The 26,199-nt window shown below is 39.3% G+C and overlaps 1 protein-coding gene across 1 annotated transcript in view; it reads left to right on the top strand.

The window, feature by feature from the left end:
• The window catches only part of RFX4 (regulatory factor X4), a gene marked incomplete at both ends in the record, with an annotated part of 92,999 nt that overhangs the window by 20,439 nt on the left and 46,361 nt on the right, over positions 1 to 26,199 (top strand). The window contains 3 exons of the mRNA XM_080624567.1: positions 7,110 to 7,170; positions 12,388 to 12,511; positions 24,246 to 24,307. Of these exons, the coding sequence (XP_080480693.1) occupies positions 7,110 to 7,170; positions 12,388 to 12,511; positions 24,246 to 24,307 (247 nt within the window). The remainder of the gene's footprint in view (positions 1 to 7,109; positions 7,171 to 12,387; positions 12,512 to 24,245; positions 24,308 to 26,199) is intronic.

Raw genomic sequence — 26,199 nt, 5'->3', positions numbered from 1 at the left:
GTTTTCCCTGCTCATGAAATTTCTATTCTACTTAATTTTCCCAAAGCAAAATACTCTTCACATTAGTTTTCCTCTCTGCAGTTAATATGTTCGTTCAAGTTACAAGATATTAATGCAGACTGAATTCTCTAATTTGGAAAGACTCACATTTTTTATGATATTCAAGCACCTAAGCTTAGAAAATGTATTTTTAGTAATTTCTTCATTGCTGAGTGCCCCTTTTTCATTTTAAGAGAGCGACTTCATTTTAATGTCACAACAAAATTCACATGCCTTGCATCACAGTATATTAATGGGTCATAGAATTTGCTATACTGGGACCCTACTCTTATTTGTCCTGGGATCTCTTCTGAGGTAATCTCTCTTCAGAAAGAGAAAGGAGGTGTTAGAAATGTGGGTTTTATTCCTGACTCCCAGGCTAAGAACAGCGAACAAGAATCCTTGCAGACAGACAATAAAACTTGGACAGGTTTGAGTTTTTGCTTTTTAAAAATTAAGGAATTAGAAATCAGTTTCTCTTTAAAACTAAAATTGTAGTGAATTGTAGTGGAAGAACAAACGAAAAAGAATATTCACTCGTTAATTTGCGTTTTACAAGAGCCTGTGAAACTTACGAAACACGTTTCACTCTGATGCCACCGAGAAAGGGATGGAAAGAATCTGTGATGAATGTGACTTCAGACTCTTAATAGGGTCAGAATTCAGGATTCAACCCTATGGACTTTAGTGAGCTTTTCCTTAGACCTACAGTTCAAGGCACTGTTGTCAAAGTAATTATTCAGCACCACTAGCTATATTAAAAAAAATACAACATCATAATTATGTTGTCTTCTATGTTCTGTTTTAGATCTGTAACCCTAAACAAGTTGTAGCAAACCTAGCAACAACTAAGGGTAGTTATATATGCTTTCAGTTTACATGTGAGCATGAGAAAAATTCCACATACCTAGGGACAGTAGGAAGGGGACCTTGCATTAGCAAGAGCAGGTGTTTCATACAATGGCTGGGTTATTTTGGCTGTTTCATTTTTGACAAGGATGTTTTTTTCATTCCGTTTGCTGGTACTGGAATTAAAGGGCAAGTGATGATAATGGAAGTGGCACATTTAGACCTGATAAAACAAATACATAAATGAATTTATCCCACAATTTGTGTGCAGAAGGCATCGTCACAGCATATAATGGAAACCCAAATGAGAGTTGATTTCATCTAGCTTCCTTCTTAATAGCCAATTCTTCCAGATGCTTCCTTTGTACTGATACCAGCATTTCTGCAGTACAGATAAGAGAATTAACCCACCTGAAAAGTCATCCTTGTTTTGGGTGGTGAGGTAGGGGTTGAAGAAGGGAAAGATGAAACAGTATGAAAGAAAAATAACCCACTTGTCCAGCAGTAAAAAGACCAATAATCTGTGAAATCCAGAATAAACTAGAAGTTTCACCTTAGAAATCATTGTACTATGTACTCCTTTCCAGCAGGAGGCAAAATGTTTGGAGAAAATGTATGTAATCCTGTTTGAATTCTCCAGAATGGTAGTCACATTGCTTTTGTCAATGGAACTCCAGTTCTTGTCTGCAGTCAAAAGAAGGCATCATCCATCTTTCTCTTGGCTACATTTTTACCTCTAAATATATGAAGTAGCTGTTGGCTGGACTCTACCAGAGAAAATGTGGGTCTGGTGTTGGGTTTCTTGTTTTTGGCCTTATATCCGGTGAAGACTACGAGAATTTGCACTGTGAACTGATTATATTTGTATTCAGTATCATGCTTTTAGAGTTCATGGGGTTTTAGGACAAGAGTAATAGTTTTGCTGCTCTCCTTTTCTACAGCTGAAGTATGCTACCGAACCCATACTTCAGGCCACAGGGATCCTTTGCAATCTTCTGTTCCCATCCAGACCTCTTGAACATACATTACATTGTGAAAAGAAGCAATGACGTGTAACCGTGGATTCCCATGGTCCTGCTGCTTCTTGGAGAGCTTCATATTCTCTTGGAATCTTTTATGACTTTTCCCAAAACACAGCTTTTACACTATTAAAATTCTACATAAATTTGATTTCACTTTCCAGTTTTTTAAATGTTTTTCCTTCCACCACTTCCATACTCTACAAGTTAGTCAAAAGATCCACAGAAAAAGGAATGATACAACCTTATATCGAAAAACTGAAAAACCCCTCACAGTATTTTCTGTGTACCGTGCATTCAGTCAGATTCTCCAGACTGAAATAGGGGTCTGGAAGAATACAATTCAATGATTATGAAAGTTTCAACTTCAGTTCCATGGGGAAGGGGTCATGACATTACATGATGAAGTGGGAAGGTTGCTTGTCCACATTTTCTTACGTGTTTAGAAATGTGAATGTGTAGACAGATGAGATAAAAGGTTTAGACTGCCTTTCGTAATTCAAAAGCAGTGTTCAAAATCCATGTTCAAACTGTCTGAAAGGGACTTATCCAGGAATTTTGAGGGTTTTTTTTGTTGAAACTAAACCTCTTATTCTTCCAGTGAAAAAATGTTTAAAGAAAGAGCTGCTCAATTGGAACTATGCTCCCATGTTCCTGACAGGGATTTTAAAAATCTCATTCTTTTAAAAGCATAGAATACATGCTAACGAGCCTGAATTCTATTTATGGCTACATGTAATAAGAGACAAGGTAGCTTCTAGCTATTACTTAATTTTAGCTAAGGGCAAATCACTTTTTGAGAAGAGCCAGAACCTGGACTGCAGGGGTTACAGAGGAAGAAGCTATTCCTCTGAAAGGTGTGGAGCTACCTGAACCAAGGGAAGGATTTTATCCATATAAACATGTTAGCTCCCTAGTGGTTTTGAGAACATGCAGGCAGCACTGGAAAGTACAGGCCTCTTCTGTTATCTCCACAATGGAAAGCAGAGCTTTACCCCGACTTCAGTTGTGACAAACAGACTAGCAACACCATTTTACAAAAAGGTGGGCTAATGCAGGGTCTTAACTTTGGGTTGTTCCACTCACTGTGTTTAAGGCAGCATGCTTATAGATGCACTGAGTATCGCTCCTACTGTCTCCACATCTTGATCCAAGATGCAAGAAATCCCTTGACCTGTACCTAAAATAAGACAGCAGAAGTTGGAAGATACTACTGAGAGTTTGGGGAAAGCCAGAATCACATGCAGAAGGTACAAACTTAACTCTACTGTGGTGGCTTTGAAACAGAATTTCGAAAGGAGAAAGATGGAGCTGTTGGCAAACAAATTTCCATGGAATGTGGGAAGAAAAAGGTTCTCTGATATCTCCGGAAGCCAAGTAAATACTACTTCTTATAGTAACTGGTGATCCCAGTTTTTAATATCTTTGAAGGCCTCTTCTGTGCTGAGTACTTGCAACTGTCTAAGCTATCACCTGCTTTCAGTTTGGGATGAGTACCTGATTAGGTTCCTCACCTAATCAGGTACCTTGAATATACCTTTGCTTGGAATGCTGGTAGTCCTTCTACTGACAGTCAACACATTAGACCTGCTCCTAGCAAATGGTTTCTCCCTGAGGTGCTATGCAGCTGCCATATATATGAACACCTATGCATCAGGAGCAGGATTTTTCCTTGTGATAACAAGTATTTTGGATTTATCACAGAAGAATTGTCAGGTCTGTTTTTTGACAATGCCTCAAAGCAAGGCTTCTTTTCAGTGTCTTTATTTTGTTGTTTTTTTTTTTTTTTACAAAATAGATTGGATTTTAAAAGGTGTGGGTTCTTTTTAATCCACAGTATTGTTCTGATGGGGACTGAATAAATGACAGGTCAAAAAGTAAGGGAAAGCAGCATTACTTAGCTCTTTCATGATGTACAAACACATCTGGGATCAGACCTGAGTCAAGAGTTACACAAAACATTCCCTGCTCAATAGGGAAGTCATTAAGGGCCCTGTTACCAACTAAAATATAAGAAACAGAGATACTAATTATTCTTTGTTAGTCAATAATCTGATGAGATGATATTGTTCAACTGTACAGGGCAGAACAAAGTGCTTTTATATGTAATCGTGAAAGTTCGTATTTCTAGGTCCCCTCCATTCCTATACTATGTGCAATTCTTTCCATCTATTTAATCAAAAAGTGAAGTTTTTTCTCAGCCAACATCTGGTGAAAATAAGAAACATTTGAGCTGACAGCTGGTTCATTAGCTGAAAACAACAATGTTCTATTTTATTGTACAGACACTTGATTTTGGGGGAGACAAGCTTAACTGAAAAACACAGTTTCGTTGGAAGTCCAGTTGTTCAACGGGTAATATTTTGATAGAAAATGGCATTAAAAGAATTTTTAATAAGTTCAAAGTCCATTGATCTTCTTGGTTGTAAGAGATGGTTAGTGGAAGATGCTGAAGAGTCTTGAAGGATCCCCAGGAAGCAAACATACCTGAGGAGGGACACTCCAATTGCAGTTTATGATATCATTGTTTGTGTTGTTAAAACAAATCTTTATGTGGGAGGAGCTGAGTACGGCTGGCTTGCAGTGTGTCTGAGGGCAGGTTAGGTAAAACTCCTGCTCACAGGTGCTCACTCTTCAATGTGAGTGAAAAACAACTAGAGGTGGGATGGAAGGGGTGTACAGACTCTAATATCGAGTCTAATGCAATTTAGATATTGGCTAGATGTCTTATAGTGTGCTACATATGTAGAGGAAAATTGAGTCTAGTTAGCACAGGTGAAAGCCATCTAATAAACCTTTTAATACTAGTCCCCTTATATCAAGAAAGAACACAAAGTTTTATTTCAGGGAGGGGAGAGTAGTATCTCTTGGTTTCACAGGCAGAGGTTCCAGATGTCTTCACCTTAGATGAGGGGTTATTTACATCAGTGACTCCCAGCCTTTGCAGTTTGCATCCCCCTAGCAATTTCCAGCGAGGTAGAAACCAACTGTACAGTGAACTTAAACCCGTGGATGGAAGGCTTTGACACTGACATAAAAAGTACTGATTGAGAAAAGGGATGACTTTCACCTGAGAAGCAGTAATCTTAATTAGAACAAGACAGTGGCACACAGGAGGAGGACTGGACTCCCCCTTAGGCTGATACCTAAGGCAGCAGTGCTTGTGGTTGTACCTGGCTGTGGTCCCTCCTCCCTGCAACAGCGAAAGTCTGAATCCCTTCAGTCAGTAGAAAGGCACTGCAGTGTCCTGTGTTACGGGTCTCTGTTGGTGAGGCCACAGAACGATAGATATCATTTTCATTACTAATGCCGTCCCTCCTGCACCCTCACTCCAGGACTGGACAGTGCTCCTGGCTGTTGCTCCTCCGTAGTGACTATGACGCCTTCCATACCAGGGCTCACTTGTCCTTCCAGTAGGTGCTCTTGCCCCTCTGAACCAGGCTCCCTCATCCCCTGCTGCCTGTAAAACTGTAAAACTCAATCCAGAAAGCTGTTCCCACTGCAAAGCAGGACTAACATGGCTGTGCCCTCCTTCCCAAGCCTCCCTTCAGGGTAGGCTGGAGCCAGGCAAGCTCTTCTTAGGGTGTCTGTGCTATCAGTTAAGGGCAAGAAGGAGGAAACGGTTGTTGTGAGAGGAGACAGCCCCGACTATTTTATCCACCCAGTGGTTTAAATCTGTGCAGCACGGCTCTGCCTCCCGCTACAGAGAAGGCATTTGTTCTGCCGCCAGCGAGGCCAGGGGCTGCTGTGGAGCATCAGCAGCCTGCGGCAGCCACGGCCGCTCGGCATTCAAGCCCTGTGTGCCGAAGGTTTGTTGCGTGCCGACCGTTTGTTTAGGAGAAACAAATGGAAACCACAATTTAAAAGTGATTTGAAATGTGTATGTTGGTCCTATGTGCTGAATAAAAGCGGGCCCCTGAAAGGCAGGGAAGGAGTGTGCGGTCCAATAATTAGAGGCCCATTGTCATGCAGATGCAGAAGAGGGGCTGCGAGCAGTGTCTGCGGGTAACTGTAAATCTGGGTTTTTCTTGACGTTCAGGGGACCTGCCTCACGGGCTAAAGGATGTTCATTTAACACAACTTGCACTATATGTAATGAAAGAAATACTGTGGCACGAGGGCTGAAGATGGTGTTTTCCAAAGTGGGGTTTTCTTTGTGTGCATCAGTCCTTGGGACTGCACAAAGGGTCTCCTGACGAGATCTGATGTTCAGAGGAGATAGCCTGGCCAGCTTAGGATTCACTGTCCTAAAGGCTCACTTAAATAACTTTTAAAACTTAATTGTATGATGAAATGAAACTTGCAGCGTGGTTTACCTCATCACTTAGGTATCAGAGCCCTCTAAACTTAATGCTTTAATCGGGGACAAAGTTAAAATATCAACCCATGTTTGATACAACAGTGTTTTCCAAAGAATACTGTCCTGGAGACGCTGTTTATTCTTCACTCCAGCTTTCACTTAGGATTACTTTATATGTTTTACAAGTCACAATTTCATAGGAATTATTCTATAAATACTTGTAAATTATTTCAAAAGAATTAATGTGAACTAGGAAGAATCCAGCATTTTAGGAGTTTTAATTATCTTTCTTTATTCATCTTTCATTCAAATTTTCAGAAAGTCAGCAAATCAGAGAGTTACCTTGGAAACAGTTAATGAGGAACACTATTAGAGAAATTAGCTGAAAAGGAATGAGGTGTATTATAGGATGCTTTTAATTTCAGTTTGTCTCATTTAGAATTAATCTTTGTGTATTTATAAACATCTAGTACGTATCGTATATTATGATCCCAACAGTGGATGAACTCTATTAGATTAAATGCTTTATCTAATACAAGACTTGGGTAAGGCAACTGTTGCCTTAAAGCAGGTAAAAGTGTTCTTATGTTCTGACATGCTGCTTGAGGTCTAAGAGTTGCCTTTTTTTCTTCATATGAATTTATCCTTTCCAACGTCGTTATTCCTGCACACTACTCTGCTCTTAATATCAGTGATATTTGCAAGGTTTTTTGCCTTAAGCAGTATCTACAGATTGCTAGTCTAGGGAATATTGTTATTTACATTTCCACAATTCATCCAATATTTTGAGAAAGCTTTGGCACTTGAGAATATTTTTTATATATTGTATAATTCCTGACCAGTACATAAATGCCTGAGCAATTCCCACTGGAATTACATAGTATTTTTTTGTTTCTTAACAGATGAGGAAAAAGAAAATAATAGAGCATCAAAACCACATTCAACTCCAGCGACACTGCAATGGTAAGATGCCTTTTAAAAAAAGTAAGAAAACCTGTTAGTGTTTTTTTCTTATGATTTTTCCAGCTGAAAAGAATAGAGGTCTTGGACATCTTAGTCAATTCTAAAGATACATTCACTGTGAGTGTTTAATGCTCTCATTAATATCCTGTACAGCATTTCTCAACCAATAGCTTACACTTGCTGGATTTGTTTCAATGTAGGAAACCTCTGATGTAGTTTAGAAGTTCTATTTGGCGTATTTGTTTGCCACCTTGCCAGCCGGTGATTTGTGGCTTGTCATCGTTGTTATATTTCCTACAAAAAGAAAACTAGAACTGAAATTTTTTTTTCAAGACTCCATTTGTTTCATAGTATAACGAAGCCCACGTTTACTGAGGGTTTTACTGAAATGAGATCTCTGTAATTTAATGTAGAAGACAGCAAGAGGCAGAGTTTGAGGTCTGACTTGTTTGTCAAAATCCCCTTGCAAATTTAGTGAGGGGAAAAAAAGAAAGGTAATTGGGAAAAGAGAAAGAGAAGATGGGGAGAGGAAAGTTTGTCAGTTACTGTGCTATGAAAAATGAAGAAGTGCTATTCCCTGCGATTTACAGCAGTATTTTAGGCTGCATGTTCTGTAATGTTACTTATACTTCTGACATCCCTTTCTATAGGTTATCACTTAGACTTTTGTTGACTTTTCCCTTAATTTAGGTTTTTAATTCTGGTTTAGCTTTCTTAATATTGTAAGTGATCAAGCATCTTTCAGGAAGTTCCTTGTATCTGGTAGAACAGAGCTCTGTTACAGAGAAGACTCAGAGCATGTGTATCTGAAAACCCATACTCGTGAGCTTGCTTTAAGTCTTTAAAGAAAGGCCTTCACTTCACCTGTAAGTACTTCTCATAGTTTTATGGGTGAAAAGATGAGATTATTGGCAAAAAATGTGGGTGTTTTTGACAAAATGTTGGCAAAATTATTTTTTTCTGCTTCTGTCAGTCTCCTGGGAGACCTCACTGACCAAACAGCAAAGAATCATTTATTCAGTGAATTTTACCATTTTTCTCTGCCTGTGAAATCCTGTGATTTTGTGAAATACACATAAAAAGATCTGGATTATTTCATCTTTCTGCCTTTTAAAGCTGATCGGTCAAATTTCAGATTTAAAAAAATCCAAGACCTGTGCATTGATTTAGTAGGTTGCTGCAAGTATTCAGTGTTCTGCCTTGAAGAAACTTGCAGGTACTTCCAGTGCAGGTAATGACATGGGCAAATATAAATAAAGGCAGTTAATTCTGAACTATTGCTTTCTTGTGCCTATTTGTATCACTAAAGTGCTGTTTTTTAGCAGTTTAAGAAAATGGAATAGAGTCTCTACAGACAGAGAGAAAATTATTAAAATAATAGTGAAATGTCATAGAGCTATTTTATTATTTTCCATTATTCACACACATAACTTCAATACAGTTCAAGCAAGATGACAAAGATAAAATAAAATAGCAGGCAGGGCTTACCAGTCCCAAATTCATAACAGTGTTTATTTTGCAGTAGAGTCAGTTAAGAGCAAATACTGTAGTAGCCAAGAAGTCAAAGTTAATTAGAACATGCCAGTGATACTGTTCCCAACAGAAAACACGCAAATACTGTAAACAATCTTTTGCCAGATGCTTTCAAGTTTCCTCAGTCGTAAAGGTTAGTAAATCCCTGAACTCCTGGGATATTTGAGCCCTGCTGGAATGCAGTGTGCACACTAATGCTCATTCAGCAGTATTTGCAATAGAATCCTAGAATTTTGATTCTGAAAAGGCTGCTTACATCATCTTCTCTTCCACCTTGCTAGCATACTGGCTTACTACCTGTGTATTGTGTTTGTTAGACATTTAGCCAGGTCAGACATTCTCCCCTTTGAGTCTTCTGGAGCATCTGTAATTTCCTCTGTTCCATTTTCCACCTAAATTTACATGGAGGAAAAGAAAGCAAAGAAGTTTTTAAGTTTGATTTCTTTAGCTGCTGTCAAACTAAATTATATGATTGGCTCATTTATTAATAGACCTGTAGGTAAAAGTTTCCCAGTTCAGTAGCTATAGCATAGAACAGTTTTCGGGTGGTTTCCGTACAGTTTTCAGCCTATGTAGTGCAGCTTTGAATTGGTGTTTCTTGTAGAAGCTGTGTTTAATACATTAAATGAAATTACAAGTAAATGAAATTATGGTAAATCGCTAAAGTAGTAAGCTTGCTTTGGGTGAAGATACTGATTTTCTATCTGGAAAGCTGGATGCAGTAGCATCAGGTTAATGTGTACAGCAGTAGCATCAGGTTACGCGTATGGCAGTAGCAGCTAGCAACCCATGGCTGTGCTCAACATGTCTAAATGCTGCACTGAGCACTTCCTGTAGGTCTAGCTTTACCTGGTTAACAATTTTACCTGATGCTACTATAATTCACGGCTAATGATGGCAATGCAGTGTTAGAGAGCAGAAACAGAGGAAGCATCAGTAGCAAGCAAAAAGAGGAGGAAAAAGTAGTAGGGTAAGTGAAGCAAGACATAAGGGAAATACATAAAGGGTTCATATTGCCATTAATTTGTTAGTTATTCCTTGTCTGACATCCTGCTGAAAAGAACCAACGACATCAATCCCATGGAGATGCTTATGCCTCTCCAAAGGCAAAGTATGTTGAACACTATAAATGTCCTCATTTATAAGGAAGAAGTAGCTGAAGATGCCAAAAAGCATCTCTGGATGACATTCAGTCTGGCTAAATATCTTTTTCCTGGAAACAGGAATGGTGTTTCTGTTTCGTTTATGACAGAAAATAAAGTGAGAGGCCTGGTAAATGTCAGATTACTGCCAAAACCATCATAATTGGGGAAACTGTGTGAGCACAAATTTAATCATTATGGCAATACCAATATCTAGTATCATGTTCTTATCCCATGTTCCTGTGTTCATTAGCATCTATAAAGCTATACCTGGCAAAACACTTGGTTCTAGAGCATTCATGATCATTTCATTAGTGGACTGGTTGATCAGATTGTAAGTGAAACTTTATTTAACCTCATTTGAGGGGTGTGTGTGTTTACTTCTGCAACCACAGAATTATTCAAAGCACGGGCAACCTAATTCCATGCAGTTTAGTTGCTTACAGTGTAGGTGCTCCGCATAACAACAGTGTTGTGAAGCTAAAGTCAACAAAACTATTCTATTTTCTGCAAAATTCATAAAAAGAAGTAAAAAAGAGGAAGGTGAAGAATTGCTAGATAATGGATTCTTGCCAGATTATAACCATTTCTGAGAAACTACCAATGCATCAAAACTAATCTGTTCCAGAATCCATTGTGATTAGCAATGGCTAATACCAGAGTTGTTCTGTTGCCTTCATAACTAAAACCCAGTCTGACTCTGCTATAGAATAATGTAATTTAATCCAGAAACATGTAAATATATAAAAAGGAAAACAGTAACAGGGACAGATAAAATTTTCATTCCTGTAGAAAGATTAGGGGTTTTTTTGCTATACTGTAGTGATACAAAAGGTCTCATTGAAGACTACTGGATTTCACACAGCTTTATTATAACATTTAAAATGTTATATGTATATATTATTATATTCTGGTAATGATTTGTTAGGTAGAAGATTGAGTTCATTATCTTCCTACAATACTGTAGAATGAAGCTGAATTCAGAATATGATAAAGTTGTTAAATAAAAGACAGGAAAATAAAAGAAGTGGAGCAAGATGGGTTTTTGATCATTAAAAAAAAAGTTCAGGTATAATGGATCATTGTTCAGTGTCAGACTAATGACTCTCTGTGAAAGAGAGGAGAAAAAGAGAAAAATTCATCAGATATGAACAGAAATAATTAACTGCTTTTCTTTCTGTCCTGTCTTGGTCACGGAAGCTGACATTCCAATTAGCAGCTATAGTATACAAACGAACTCTCCTGGTTTTGAAAGGAGGTTTTGTTAAAGCTATGAATTTGAGGAAAGATGCCATGACGATATTTCTGTAGAAACCAAGGAAGAATAGATGTTGCCCATACAAACTGATTCCATTTATCTAGCCGGATATCTTATTAAAATAGTTTGCAGTCACAAATGATCACGATAACTGAAATGGAAGGTAGGTAGATCCTGAAAAAGGCAATGGAGGAGACAAATAAGATATTTGGAAGGTGTTCTATAGCTATCAAATGACAGGCAGTTATTTACTGCAAAACTGGAGGTCTTTAAGGATATGTAATTATTTTCTAATATATTTAAGGAGGAAGTTGCACCTATCTTCTACAAGCCAGCAAGGCAAGACAAACACATATGTAACTAACTGTATACGCATATGAGTGACACCATGGATGACAAGATTGATGTGTTTAAGTTTATTGGTTTAAAGTTAAGCATGTATGTAAATACACCTTGATATTTGTTGGATCAGCAATCATTAAAATGTTATTTCAGAGGAATGTTTCTTCTAGTCTATTTATACTGGTCTTGGTATAAATCTTACTTAGATCAATTTCAGATTTTAAAGATTAAGCGTATGCTTATTCATATGTTTGATGCATAATTTAAAAACTTATAGTTGTTTTTTGTGTGTGTAAATGAATAGTAATAGTTTCTACAAGACAGAGAAGGATATTATTTCATTGTTTCATTCAGCATTGTATTCAGATCAGGGGGTCTTTTTTTCACATTACCTATAAGCTGTAGCAAGAAAACATTACACAAATATGATTTTGTGCATATCATATCTTGAGTATTTGCAAATAACTTGCTTAAGCCACATCTGCTTCCTCAAGGTAAGGAGCTTTGCAGCTGGACAGCGGTGAAAAGAGCATCATGAACTAAAGGTGACCTGTCCTGTAAAGAATGAGAGCATGCTTCTCCCCAGTGAATGTTGTATATTTGTTTACTATAGAATGCTTTTAGGGTATAACAGAACATCAGTAAATTTTTTCCGAAAACTGTAATTTTGGAGCATGATCAAAACCTAATATCCTATTGCGCTAATCTCAACTTGCCTGAGAACTCACAGTCTATGTTTTTGCTAGCAAGTATGAACCAAATCAAGCAAGTAAGTGTTATGGAAGTGAATTGGAAGGAGCACTTGGGAACAAAGCAGGGAAAAATTAGTACAGAAGCAGAAGCCAGAATGCTTGGTCTTAAAGATACAGCTTTACACACTGTTTATCATACAGGACATCCAACATACTTGCAGTTCTCTCTGTTTGATATTTGCTTTTCAAGGCTGGAAGAGAACTATGAGATTGCAGAAGGTGTTTGCATTCCTCGAAGTGCTCTCTACATGCATTACTTGGACTTCTGTGAGAAAAATGACACGCAACCTGTTAATGCCGCCAGCTTTGGGAAGGTGAGTCTAAACAGCAATATGAAGCCTTGAGCTCCCACCTGGTTCAGATGAGTTTGGATTACTGAAAAGAATTAAATCATCATTTACCATTAGAGATAGAGGTATATAAATGGAATCTTCTGTATTCAAGTTATTGGGAAAAGGCAAAGATTTTAAGTATTTTATGGTTGGGATAATGTCTAATCATGACTAAGCTGCAGAATACGCTATTTTTTTTGACGACTTCAGTCCCCAATCTAGCTGATGTTGGAATGGAATACAATATTGGCAGCTTGGAAGTTGAATACAAGCCGGTGTAAACACATCTGCATTGTGACCTGCAGTGCGTTAGCAAATACATAGTTTTTAAAAATAGGAAAGTAAAATATCAATAATTGAACTCTGGAGCCTGTTTATGTTATTCTTGTCAGCATGAGATGGAAATACCAGAATTAATGATACCAGCTCTCACTGGCAAATTCACACAGTGGAGCACAATGCCTCCAGATGTGAAAGTCTAGAAAGCATATAATGATGTCTGTATGGCACTGCAAGTACAAGCTGCCAAGTTATCTTCGCACTGTGACTCCTCATGCTTCCACTTTCCAGTCCAGCGTTAGTAAGAGCCAGTGCAGTAAATTCCAGACTCACAGCAGAGATGCATTCTTAGCACAGATGCAGCTGTGCATTGTCCAGATGTGAGCAGTAAAGATCTTATGTTTATACGCCACTAGCAGACATTAATGACTGGACAGGATGTTCCATAAGTAAGTATGAATGAAATTGTTTCTTGTACATATTATTGCTACCAAGTGGTATGTATAGTGGCAACATGTAATTTAGGAACAACGAAAACAAGAAATAGATTTCATTCAGGCTAACACATTTGGATCGTGGGCAGAATTTACATGATGCTACTTTTGCTGCTGCTAAAAACTTCTGTAAATTGCAAGGTGTAAATATTCTGAAATTATTTAATCAGAACACAAATCTGTCAGGGACTTCACCAATTCTCAGCATATGGCAGTCTGGTTACAGTGTACATTATTCCATCCTCCTTTTCCCCTGACCATTGTAAATATACCTGTACCTAGCAGGTCAGGTACAGCGTCTTCCATTCAAAAATCATGGCATTCTAATGTGGTTTTCATGTACTCTGCTTCAAGTATTTTCCACTTGCTTGCAATGAAGCTCTGAAGCAGTGATGCATGAAATATTTCCCCTATTTGTTTATGGAGAAGAAACCATACAGAATCATCCTAGTAGTCTCTCAAGATACTGCTTTGTGTGGCCACTGCTTCTGGATCTGGGAACTGAGGCTTCCACTGAGGTGTGTCCGGGAACCTCAGACAATGCTGGCACAAATATTGAAGTGAAACAGGCTTCTGTATCCGCGGAACCTGGAGCAGATCCTGGTGGTTCTTTTCAACTTGTTATTGCAAAGAAAGTGTACTGCGCGGTCCTGAAGATCTGTGTCATGGTTTAAGCCCAGGCCATAAATTAGAACCACACAGTCTACTTCCCCTGCCACCCTTTCTTCCCTCCTCTCCTGGAGGGACTGGGAGGAGAATCGAAAGAATGCAACTCCCACGGGTTGAGATAAGAGCAGTCCAGTAACTAAGGTATAACACAAATCACTACTGCTGCCACCAATAATAATAATGATAAGGGAAATAACAAGGGAAGAGAATACAACACCTCACTGACCGATAACTCGCCCCCACCCAGCAGAGTTACAGCCCTTCTGGGTAACTCTCAGTTACCTCCTGGGCATGACGTGCTGTGGTATGGAATACCTCTTTGGCTAGTTTGGGTCAGGTGCCCTGTCCCTGCTTCCTCCCAGCTTCCCCTCCTCCCTGGCAGAGCATGAGGCTCACAGAGTCCTTGGTCAGACCAAACATCAGTGTTATCAGCTCTGTTCCCAGGCCGAAAGTCAAAAACAAAGCGGTGCACCAGCTATTAAGAAGGAGAAAAAATAACTGCTACTGCTGAACCCAGGACAATCTGTAAGGCAGATCCTCATTCAATCAACAGTTTGCAGTCAGCTTCTCCTTAGAAGCAGGTACACGGATGAAGTTTTAGCTTGGAGTTGTTATTATCTGACTTAAACACCATATTGGCAACACGTGTTGCATGAACGCCTTGGAGGCAGTGCAGTGAAATAGGTGCTATTTGAGGGGTTCTGCACTTAGCTGCTGAAACAGAGACTGCAGACATGTTTGTCCTCCTTGGGAATCATCAGGAGCCCTGCAGCTGTCATCTCCTTCAGAGAAAGGAGTTAGTTGTTCTGTGAAATTGTAGACAGTTCGCCTTTCAGTAGACCACATTGAATTTATGATTCATCTTTGAACTTTAGCTCTGTGGTCAACATTAGACATTTAAGCTTTTTCTTTGCCAGACTGGTAGTTTTTAGAAAGAGACATGGAGTTCAGCACATTGAAACAATCTGTAATAAGTAACATCCTCATGTATTGTTACCTACTCAGTTACATCTCCGTTATCAGAACAGTGTTGCTTTCCCTTCTAAGAATAGCACTGAAGACATATGAAACTTGCCTGAAAGTGATCTCTCCAGATTAAGGCTTTGGAGGCAATGCTTCAGCCTATGTTTACTGCTTAAGCCTGAAGTAAGTCAAATATATCCACAAGAGAGCATGGCATGGAGAACAGACAAGTTGTTTGTGAACAGCTGAACTAATGGATTTTGTTTCCTGCCATCTCTGATGTTCTCTAAATCCATAGCCTTACCTAAAGCTTGTATAATATCTCCATGTTTGCCTGCAGTATGTTCAATAATTTCCAGGTCCTAGTCACTACATCAAGGTCTTGATTCTTCCAGTTTTCTGACACATCTGCTGCACCTTCTTTCTAAGTTACTTTTGGATTCCTTCACATCTCTCTGTCCATTTTTCTCTCTTCTCCCCGCATGTCAACAGTTGGGCAAGAAGCAGCACAAGTGGTTGATGGTTCAGAGCAATTAAAGTGTTGCCTAGCTGTCTCATGCTCATGGTTGTCCAGTCAGGCAGTGCCAAATGGCTCAGCTAAAGCCTGAACTTTCTTCCCTGTCTTCTCAGTTTTAACTAAGCTCTCCCTACTATCCAGCCAGTGTTCTATTAAACCTCTAGGACATGGACTGGATCCCAGGCATTTGGTAATATTAGATTAGTGAAACAAAAAATGATCTGGGTGGTGGAGAGATTAACAGAGACAGTAATATCTCATAGACTGCTTCCTGAGGAAACCTGCCTAATAGCAACAAAAGTAAGAAGAGGAAAGAACACAATCACTGGGTAAGTAAACACCTTTTTAAAAGCAGCTGCTTAAAGTACATACAAACCAAAGAAGACTAATATGATTATTAATGTGATATATTCTCATATGACACAGGCAGCTGTAGCTTTAATGTGATAGATAAGATTTAAGTGCTTTACTCACCCGATTAATATGTGAAAATTACAGGCAGTTTTGTTGATACTAGCATTTGCCAATCTGCTATGCTACCTAGTCTGTCATTACAGAACTCTTTTCCTGCCTGCAAAAGACAGCACCAAGCACTCTTTTACCCATATACTTTAACTAAGCAGTGACTTGGAAGGGCCCTGTGTTTGCTGGATACAGCTCAGCATCAGCAAGTGAAGACTCCAGTGTTAAACTTCTGCTCTTACTGAAGCAGCAAAGCATATTGTATTCAGTGGGATCATGATTTCATTCAAAAGTGAAGCAGAATAAGTAAAAACATTCCTTGCAACCAGTGAGAAGACAGGGAAGTACAGTGAGGAGGGGTAGGTATGTCACTGAGTTGTTAACAATAAAATGTTGTATATAAGAAAAAGCTCTCTCACAGTGAACATGTTTAGCCTGTGAGTTAGTCTTCAGACAGAAGGAACGAAAGCTCTCTTGCTGAGGTCACTTTAAAAAGTTGGCAGCCCTGTTCCCCTCAGCCCTGTGCTGCAAATGCCCTGGGCTCTACTCCGGGGCCCTGTCTGTGGTCTTGGAGAGCAGTTTAGGGCATTTCCAACTGGAACTTCTGCCACTGCCTGCCACAGGGAGGGCTGAGCACGTATATGGTCTTTTTTTTCTGGACAACATGCTAACATAAAATACCAGTGATAATTTGTACACTGAGCTAGGAATTATGGTGGATGAAGGCTCCAAGTCGTTATTCTCACTATGTCTAGTTGCAAAAGCCAAATAATTCTGAACTGGATCCTTCACTGAAACAAAGAAAAAGCAGGAATGTTCTGGGCATTTCCAAGCCCCTCAGTAGTTATTGCATATGGATGGGTGCCGTAAGGCTTATTAGTTCTCTCCCTCTATCATGTAACCCAGTTGTTCAGGTGGTTTGGCAGGTCTTTGAGCTTCCTTTTCACTTCTATTTCCAACACTGATTTTTGCTCATATTTGTTTTGTAACCCGGTAGGAACTTTATTTCCTTAAGCCCCTTGGAGATGTAATCTTCCTCCTCTACACAGATTTCCCCTATACTTCACCTTCTCAGTTCACTGCTTTAAATGTACTGTGTAGTTCTAAGTCACTTCCCAGACCCTGCCGTATCTCTCATACAGAACGCTCATGGTGCAACCTCTTCTGCATCCCCACGAAGTGTTCTTCCCAGAACTCTCATATGCCCCCTGGAGGTTAAATACTTTCCTCTTTTGTTTTGCCTTTTTTATTGCGGCGCTTTCCTGCCATGCCTTTTGACAAACAATAATAAATTGATATTTGAAAAGGAAAACGAAGGAGGCTGACACTTTGCAGGCTGCTTCTCCCCCAGCCTGAGGTCCATTTACACCCTTCTGGCAGCACAAGGAGGTCTAACAGGGATGCATGCTCACACAAATTTTAAAGCCTCTTTGTTGTTCCCTGACTGGCTCTGCTGTAAGTAAAAATTAGACTCCGATAAATTTATTTCACTAAGTAAAGAAGGGTAAAGTCCACAATAGGTTTCTGCTATTTGCTAGGAAATAGATCTTTTACATTTTTGACCAATATTTCTACCCTGTTTCCAAAAAAATGGGCTGAGACACAGTTATACCAGCAGAAAAGTGTTTTCTTTCCAACAGTTTTCTTTGCTCCAGGGAGGTACAAGCTGTACCAGCCAGAGTCCTCTTTTATCACTATGCACTGTCTGTATGCCCACAAGTTTTGCCAGCAGGACTGCTCCTCCAAGCATGATTAACATAAATAAGATTTACAGTTTCATGCTATCATACTTTATATATTTAATGTTTAAAAAGGACAGACAAGTAGCCTTATTGAAACCTTTTTGATAATGATATTGCAATGTGATTGAATTCTGGTTTGTCTTTGTATTGAAAAGCACACCTCTGGAAAACTTCTCCTGAAGGTGTGGGGATTTTTCCTTTGCTTTCCATTTGCTTCTAAGTAGCCTCAATTGTAGTGGTACAGCAAAGCCAAATTTACTCTTAGTGCGCTCTTCTGATAGACTAAAGCAGCGCTTGCTTTATAAGAACAATTACTACACATGGGATCTTTTTCTTGTTAGAATTTTTTTTTCTAGTCACTATAGAAAACAACAGGGGGAAAAATTCAATCTAAAGCTGAGGATATGGTTTCTGTTATTGCATGGAAGGATTGTATCCAGTGCTATCCAAGCAGTCCCTGCTTCTTCTTCATCCCTTTTTAACAGCTGAGGTTCCTGATAGAAGAACACCAACATGACTTTTCTTCCAGATCCAGAATCTGCTAAGCTCCTCTGAGGAGGCCATAACACCAATGCCACAGAAGCAAGCAGTCGCGGTGGTGTGAGGAGTAGGGGTTCCACAGTGTTGTTGGGAAGGTCGTTTCATCCTTGGCTTTGCTTCACTGACCTCATATTATTGCTGACTATCGCTCTGTACTCCTTGAGCCTGGGGAGTAAGGAAACCAGCTGGGAAACCTCAGTTTCTTTGGAGTGACTTTTCCTTTCCCAAAGATTTGCTCTCTAGCAAAGAGATTTTTACTGGCATCTGGCTTCTAGTTAGGTCTTCAGCATGAAGTAGAGCGGCCTCTGAGCTGCTTTACCACATGCCTTGTCAACACATCCCAGAGGCTGTTCTTACAGCACAGGGTCTGCCAGAGTGCAGGGATCCTGGCGCTCAGCCTTTTCCCACAGATATGCTGGGTGATGGCAGTAAGCATGCTGGCACCAGTACAGAGCAGGGGGAGTTGTGCAGGGTTTTAGATCTGCTTGGCTTCAGCAAGTCAGCACTGAAAGTGGCTGCAGCTCGGCGAAGCATCTGAGTCAGAGCACTTGATGCTTGCATCTTTTGTTGGGAGGCAGTAATCTGTTTGATCATGCCTTAGGCTGAGTTCCATCTGGCCAGACGAGATGATGAAGGAGGATATTGTTGTATGTAGATGAATCTGAGGAGAGGTCTCACAAGCTTCACTAAAGGGTCCAGTTCAGTTGGAGCTCCTCACGGAGTCTAACCTCCACAGCAGGCAGAATTGGGCACAGGCATTAGGGAGAGTGCCAGAGGCTCTTCTCAGATGAATCAGTGATAGAAGCAAGTTCTTACCCTATAGCCAGATCATGTCCTGTTCCACAAAATTATGAAAGCAAGTGGAGAGAAATGGGAAGGTTATTGAATCTAAACAGAAAACAGACCTGGAGTCAAGAATAGCGGATCTGTACACTACAGTCTTCTCTCCTGGGCCATGCAAGTAAACGAGCAAGGATTAGAGAGGGTATAGACACAGTCATACCTCTTCTTTTCTTCACACAGTTTGGTGAATTTGGGGGACAGAAATGCTATTTTCATAGAATGGTTAGAGTTGGAAGGTACCTTAGAGATCGTCTAGTTTCAACCCTCCTGCCATGGGCAGATACATCATTTTGCAGTGGACTAATTTGATTATGCTCTTTCTTATTAGTGGATGCTTCTTGGGCATAGCTTTCTTGACCTTTTTCTCAAGGTGATGTGGTGTAAGGCCAGCCCCAAGCCATCTTTGAGCCCAAAGGTACTTGTTAACACAGATGTTAATAGTAACAGACTGTCTCAGGGCATGATTTTCTATGGGGAAACCTCAAAATGATTCAGCTGGAGTAGTACCAGGCCAAAGATGAACGAGCCTAAAAATCCTACTTATCATTTAAGCACACTTATCATAAGTTGTGGATATCAGCATTGTTTGTTTCACAGCAGTGAATAAGGAAAGCATACTGTGTGGGAGTATAGTTATATTTGCCATTACTGGTAATAAACACAGGCCTTCTGTGCCTGACTTCGTAGAACAAATGCATGACCTCTAGATAAGGGTCTTGAAATCTGAGTTGAGATAAATAGAGCCAGGCCCTCATATGAATAATGGTTATCAGAGGAAAGACAATTTATTCCCCTACATTTAGAATCTCTCTAGAACCTCCCCGAACTACAGAGCTTAGCATCTGAAATCTGTTTCTCATTCTGGCAGAGTTGTGGCTGCCCCATCCCTGGCAGTGTTCAAGGCCAGGTTGGATGGGGCTTAGAGCAACCTGGTCTAGTGGAAGGTGTCCCTGCCTGTGGTAAGGGGGTTGGAACTGAATGAGCTTTAAGGTCCCTTCCAACCCAAACCATTCTGTGATATGATTCTATGAAGACAGATGCGTAAGAAGCTTTATAGCATGGTTTTAGTTTTTTTTTTCCTCCTAATTTGCTTTGGTATCTCATGTCATAGGAGATGCAACAATTGGGAAACAAATTTCACAGTTTGATAGTAAACGCAATGAGGAGTGATGGGATGAAGGCAAAATAGACAATAGACTCTTCATTTTAAAGTTGCAGCTGGCCCTGGTTGTGCTGGAGATGTGAGGAGAGATGCAGTAGTAGAAATTACAGCTGGCAGTAATCAGGAAAAAGCAATGCACCTTTGCAGCCATTTGTGGGTAACAGAACAGCTCCTGCAGTTAGCCGTGTCTAAGGTTAATAGATTGTGCAGATTACAATATAGACCTTCACAGAGCAAGTGCATTTTTCTAGGTGTTGCTCATGAAGCTTTCTGTGTTTTGCATGGATGCTCAAGTAACTTGTTTATTTTTTGTTGCATTATTTTAAGAGCAACCAATAATACAAGCAACCAGATATTTAATTCAAGTTCATTCAGACACCTCTACTAAACACCAAAAAGTGATAAAAATCCTGTTAGCTCTAAGATCTGTGCAATGTTGAATGTTGTACTCCCAGTGTTGTAATCTCAATACGAGAGAATATGAGAAGAGTTTTCTTTCCCATGTTCACTTTGGCTGCCTCATATATTCAGAAAGGAAAGGCTCATCAGAAAGAGAAAGGTCCCCTTTTGCTCCACCTCCATAGGCGTTCCTAATACCAGGTATAAGGAATGTCTCCAAAAGGGTTATGCTGATGCGGGTCTACTAGCCCCCTGAAAACATATAAACTATATATATATGTTTTATAATGTAATGACTTCTATTTGGCTCTTATGTATACAGTAGGTCATCACCAAAAGTCTATGGAGCTGCACAAAGGCAGTTCTTAATATTATTTTTTTAATCAAGAAAGGTATGAGACCTTCTATAGGCAGAAGGCAAGATCAGATCTTGAGCAAGGCTCAGAAGAAAGAAAGGGAAAACACAACTAAAGTTTAGTATCTGAGAAAGAAATTAAAGGAGCATCAGTTTCTAAGGCTAATATAGAAGGGACCGAAGTTATTTACACATGAAACTCCTGGTCTACATCTGTCTCAAGACCAAAAAGCCAAGTAGCATAAAATAATGCCTAACAGCCATAATTTAGGTGGAGTTTTACTTGGGAAAAAAAATGAAACCTGTACCCTTTTACTTAGCATATCTCATAGGGCAGCTGGATTTGTGGTTACTTTGGAGAAGTATGAGATGAAATTTCAGTTCCATTGAAGGACAATGCTAAAAAGCCTGTCCACTCCAAAATTCCCTTGGATACCACCCATGAGATCTTTTGACCACTGCTTCTGTTGAGAAGCCAGCACTGCTGTGAGAACAGGGACTGGGCTCCATTCAGAAAGCAGCTCAAACTGCGTGGTCTGGTCCTGATTCATTTGATTGTGCAACACCATTGCAGTGATGAATGGAAAATGATCCAACTTGGTTTTTAGATCCAAACCTGAATTTTCATGTCTGACAGTTAGGAGCTCCCTTCCTTCCCCATCCAGCTGTAAAATTAACTCATTTCGTCTGCAGGTCATTTAAAGTTAATAAATTGGAACAAAACGATGATGTATTTTACAGAGTGACTTTTCAGGCTGAAGGTACAACTTTAAAGATCAGCATTTTGGGCCCCCTGCTTTTGCGATTGATTTCAGCACACAGTGAACTCTACTTTGTCCTGCCTGATCTGGCTTCGTCTCTTCTTTTGGGGAAACCTCGCTCCTTTTGACAATATCCTTGCACAGGGATTTGCATAAAAGTAGCTGAATATAAACTTTTATATGAACAGCTAGTTCATTAGTACTTGTTTTATTCCACACACAAATACCCGTGCTCATGTGTACGAGCACCCGTGCATGAGTATGCCATGTTATACGTAGTTTACATATGCAGCATTAGGTCAAAAGTCCTGACTTTTTTTTTTTTTTCCAAAGGTTTGCTGGATTATTGCCTGTCTTTTTCTTTAAATTATTGGTATAGAATATTTGAAGTGATGAATACTTTTCAGCTGCATTCTGGAAGGTGTTTTTCGTTGTTTAAAATGTGCTGGGTTTAAAAAAGAAACAAAGAAAAGAAAAAAGGATCATCTGATCAACTGCTCCATTATTCTTCTCTTTTTCCTGATCACCTCTGCCCTGGTATGTAGAAATTGGCTGATTTATTTAAATCCCAGGAACTCCCATGGCATATGGTTCATAAAGTGGCATTTACAGTGTGCATTGCAACACTTCATCACTACTAGAAAGACTTGAAAGTAATATGGGTTTGTGTTGTTACAAAAGAAAAAATAAGGTAAAAGTATCTCTAATATTAAGATTTGCTTTTGATTCTACTGCTGTAAAATCAAATTTTGGAGAGGAATGGTATTTTCTGAATGACAACTACCACCAAAAAAGGAGAAAATATTTATTTTTTAAATCCCCTAACCCAAAACTCTCATCCTCAGAAAGAAGTTCTTCAACACTGCCTTTTTTCCCACAGCCTTGTGGAGCCCCCAACCCTGTCTGCAGAAAATGAAAGGGAGAGGGGTGGGATTAATGTGTAATTAAAGGGAATTTGGAAGGCTGAGATGTTGCGGAATGTTAGATCAGTAGCTGGAACAGCATGTGGTGTTCTTTAGGCAGGCTTCATTGAATCCATACAAAAAAAGAAAGAAGGGCTGCTTGCCTGTCTGCTCATTTATCAAACAGCTAGGCTGAACTTTCACAGCTCCACAAAAGTGTTTTACTGTTTGCTGAAGTTTTGCTCCAGAAATTAAAGCTGAACAGCCTAGAGACTCTGAGTCTGTGCCGCGTTTCTGACATCAGCCACGTTGTGCAAAGCTCTTGGAAACCAACACAGGTCAATTTTTACATGAAACAAAGAGAGGATGATTGTAGATTTGCTAAAAAATAAATTAAAAAATAAATAAAAAATACGGAAGAAATGGTCAAATATGTGACATTGTAATGTCTTTATTTATATAGCACCTTTTGATCCAAATATGTGTTCCAGGATTTAATCAATCAGGATTAAATATTTATCACAGTGGCAAAATGGCTAATGGAGAAAAAAAATCCATATTATTTAATCAATTTTAATTGACATTTTCTTCTAGTTGAACAGTTACATTTCTTCTTGCATGCCTGTTTTCCTTTAATATTAGTTGACGTGTGCCCCAAAGAGGGAAAATGTAGTGATTTATTTGATGAAAATACGGTTAAAATGGATTATAAATTTAAAAAGGAAGAAATTCCTTTTGCAAGTGAATCTTCAAGGCTTACTGAAATCTTTCTTGCATGACTGTTCTGCCAGAAGAGCTTTCCTCCTACTGCAGATCACATTGAGAATCGGGTTCAATCCTATGAGGTGCTGAGCCCCGCAGAGCTTTTTCATCAGTACTAGTCTGCTTGTCAGAGGCTCTGATTAGTGAAGGCACAATCTGCATTCATTAATCCATTTCCTTAAATGCATCTGGCACTAAAGAAGTTTTGGTTTACAGTAGCAATGTTCTTTTAATCTCTGCTGACAGACTAGAGTCCAGATTCTTGATGATACCCTGCTGTTTCTGAGATGCACTTGTTTTCCAGAGAGGATAAACTGATTACAAGTTCTCTTTACAAACGCAACAGTGAGTCTTCCCTGGCAGAAGTGATGCCCCTGTCAAATACCAAAATCTATTCAGTGAATCATCTTTTAGGAAAAGGAGTGTTTAATGGCAGGATTGTGAATGTCTTTAGAGAACTGTAGCCTCCAACACTCTCAAAAGGAGATTTTCCTCTATTTGCAGCAAACCCAAGTCTGCTGATCCTGAAAACTGACATAAATAAATAGTAAGCAAATTCTAAGCATAATCCTTCTTAGTTTAGAGGCAGAACTGACCTTAGATTTTTTAGGAAATTTATTCTACTCCAGTAATTTTTGATTTTTTTTATATAATGTAGTTGTATTTAATGGAATTATACTGAATTTTAAAGTCTTTCCCCTCTTCCAGTTATGGAAAAAAATAACAGCTTTATTTCTGATTTCTCCTGTCATGTATTTTGCTGACATTGCAGTACAGTTTTTCTGCTGTTCTGCCTTAGCAGTCTACATTAACTACTAGTAAGCGTGCTTTTCATTTTTTCTAATATTATTTCTATTTATTTGCAGATAATAAGGCAACAGTTTCCACAGCTAACAACAAGAAGACTTGGAACCAGAGGCCAATCAAAGTAAGCCGTGTATGGTATTATTATCATCTCACACAGGGCCCCATCCGGCTCTGGCTTTACTGAATAGAACAGTATCAGATGAGGGAATAATTTGTACACTTGGGGACTTAAACACCAACTTTGATGGAGGTTCCATTGTAGTCTTTACATTGTCTTATTGATTCAGTGGTGATCCTGCAAAGGTAGTCCAGTGGAGGCCTTTTACTCATTTCATCAGTGTTATTTTCCATATTGTTCTTACAAAGTCTTTCATCTCAACTCACTTCACACAATGTAAAGGACAATCACACCCAGGGGTAATGGAGCTACTGCTGGAAGCTGGGAAATCACAGCTGGTTAACATCATGCTTCAGTTTAGAGGACAAGTGGCAGAACATTATCTGGAATTTAGGTAGTAATATACATTGGCCTAAGACAAAATTGTTTGCAAACCTGGATTTAACCACCATTTTTCCTGTGTAAATGAAATCCAATGTATCTTTTAAGTGATCAAGGAATTAATTTCTTGCCTTACCCAAAAGATGGTACAGTTCATCCTAATACCAGAATGAAAAATTGATTCAGAAAGAAGAATGCACTTCCAGGGTATTTGACTTTTTCCAGTTGTTGACAGTATGTGATTCCACCAATTTATAAACAGGATACAGTGGTGCTTTTATACTTTCTTTCTGCTTGCGGACTCCATGAAATTTTTCCCATGGAGCTGGATCTTTGGAGATTTGGAGCTTTTTATGTAAAACATAAGCCCCCTAAAAAAATAAGTAAGAAGTCTGCTTTTATTGGTTAGCTTTCAAAGAATCCTACGGGGTTGTCTAAGGGTAGCCCCTATAGATCTGAAGTGGAAAACTATGGAGGGGAAATGAAAACCTGGGGCAGTGTGCTTGCAAAATTTTGCTGGTAAAGTTTCTCTTTCAAAACAAAGCCTAGAAACACAATATTGCTAAATGCTGAGAAACAAATATGCAATGAGAATTGAACATACATGCTGAAGATAGAATGACCCACTCTTTAACGGAAAAAAAATAAATTAAGATACTAAAAGAAACGCCATTAAAATTAACTAACAAGAGGTCCATGCCAAGCAGTATCTCTTTGATGGGACTAAATGTCCTTTCGCCCATCTTGAGCTTCTCCTAGATTATATAAATCAGCTTTCTTTGTCTAAACTAGCCGTATTTAAACAGCTAACTGAAGACTTAAAATCTCTTCCCAAATGCCAATTCAGAGCTACCATAACATGACTCATAATAAAGGTACCAGAAACATTTCAGGTGCAATTTCTGGGCTAGACCAACAGCATATGAGGAAAGCATGGCAGGTCCAGACTCAGAGAATCAGGATTTAGCACTGAATATAAGTTCTGTGGAGGTTCATAACAATGGAGAGAAAGTGTGCACGAGTTGCTTATGGAAGCATTTGTATGAGAGTAGCCATTGTCAGCCGTCAAACCACTTTGACATTGGCTACAACTTTGGTACTTGTCCTCCCCTTTAATGCAAGGAATGAGCACTGCTGTATTTCCAAACTGGAGCTCCTCCCACAGGTCCAGTTTGTCTGGAGCCTCCTAGAAGGGCAAGATGCTCTCGATTTGCTGACTGAAGGTGTCTTATGTCTCCAAGAATTATGTCTCTTTACTTTTGATGAGGTTAAAAAATCAATGAGACTTTATATTTCTTGCATAGTTCCCCCCTAAACTTCATATCTATCAGAGAGGCTTTCAGGTCACATATTCCTCCCATGCCACCTTTGCAATGGTTCTTCTCCCTGTGTAGCAAATAAAAAGGGGTTTCTGTAAAGCATGCTGGTTGTGCCCTACAAGATGCTTGGCCCCTGATAGTCCCTGGTTACTCCTGTGAGGGAGATCATAGTGACTGAAATTTTGCAGCCTCTTA

This window comes from Psittacula echo (assembly GCF_963264785.1).
Source record: "Psittacula echo genome assembly, chromosome: 1".
NCBI lineage: Eukaryota > Metazoa > Chordata > Aves > Psittaciformes > Psittacidae > Psittacula > Psittacula echo.
Note: the sequence above shows the minus strand (reverse complement) of the source record. Positions and strands in the feature narration are given on the sequence as shown.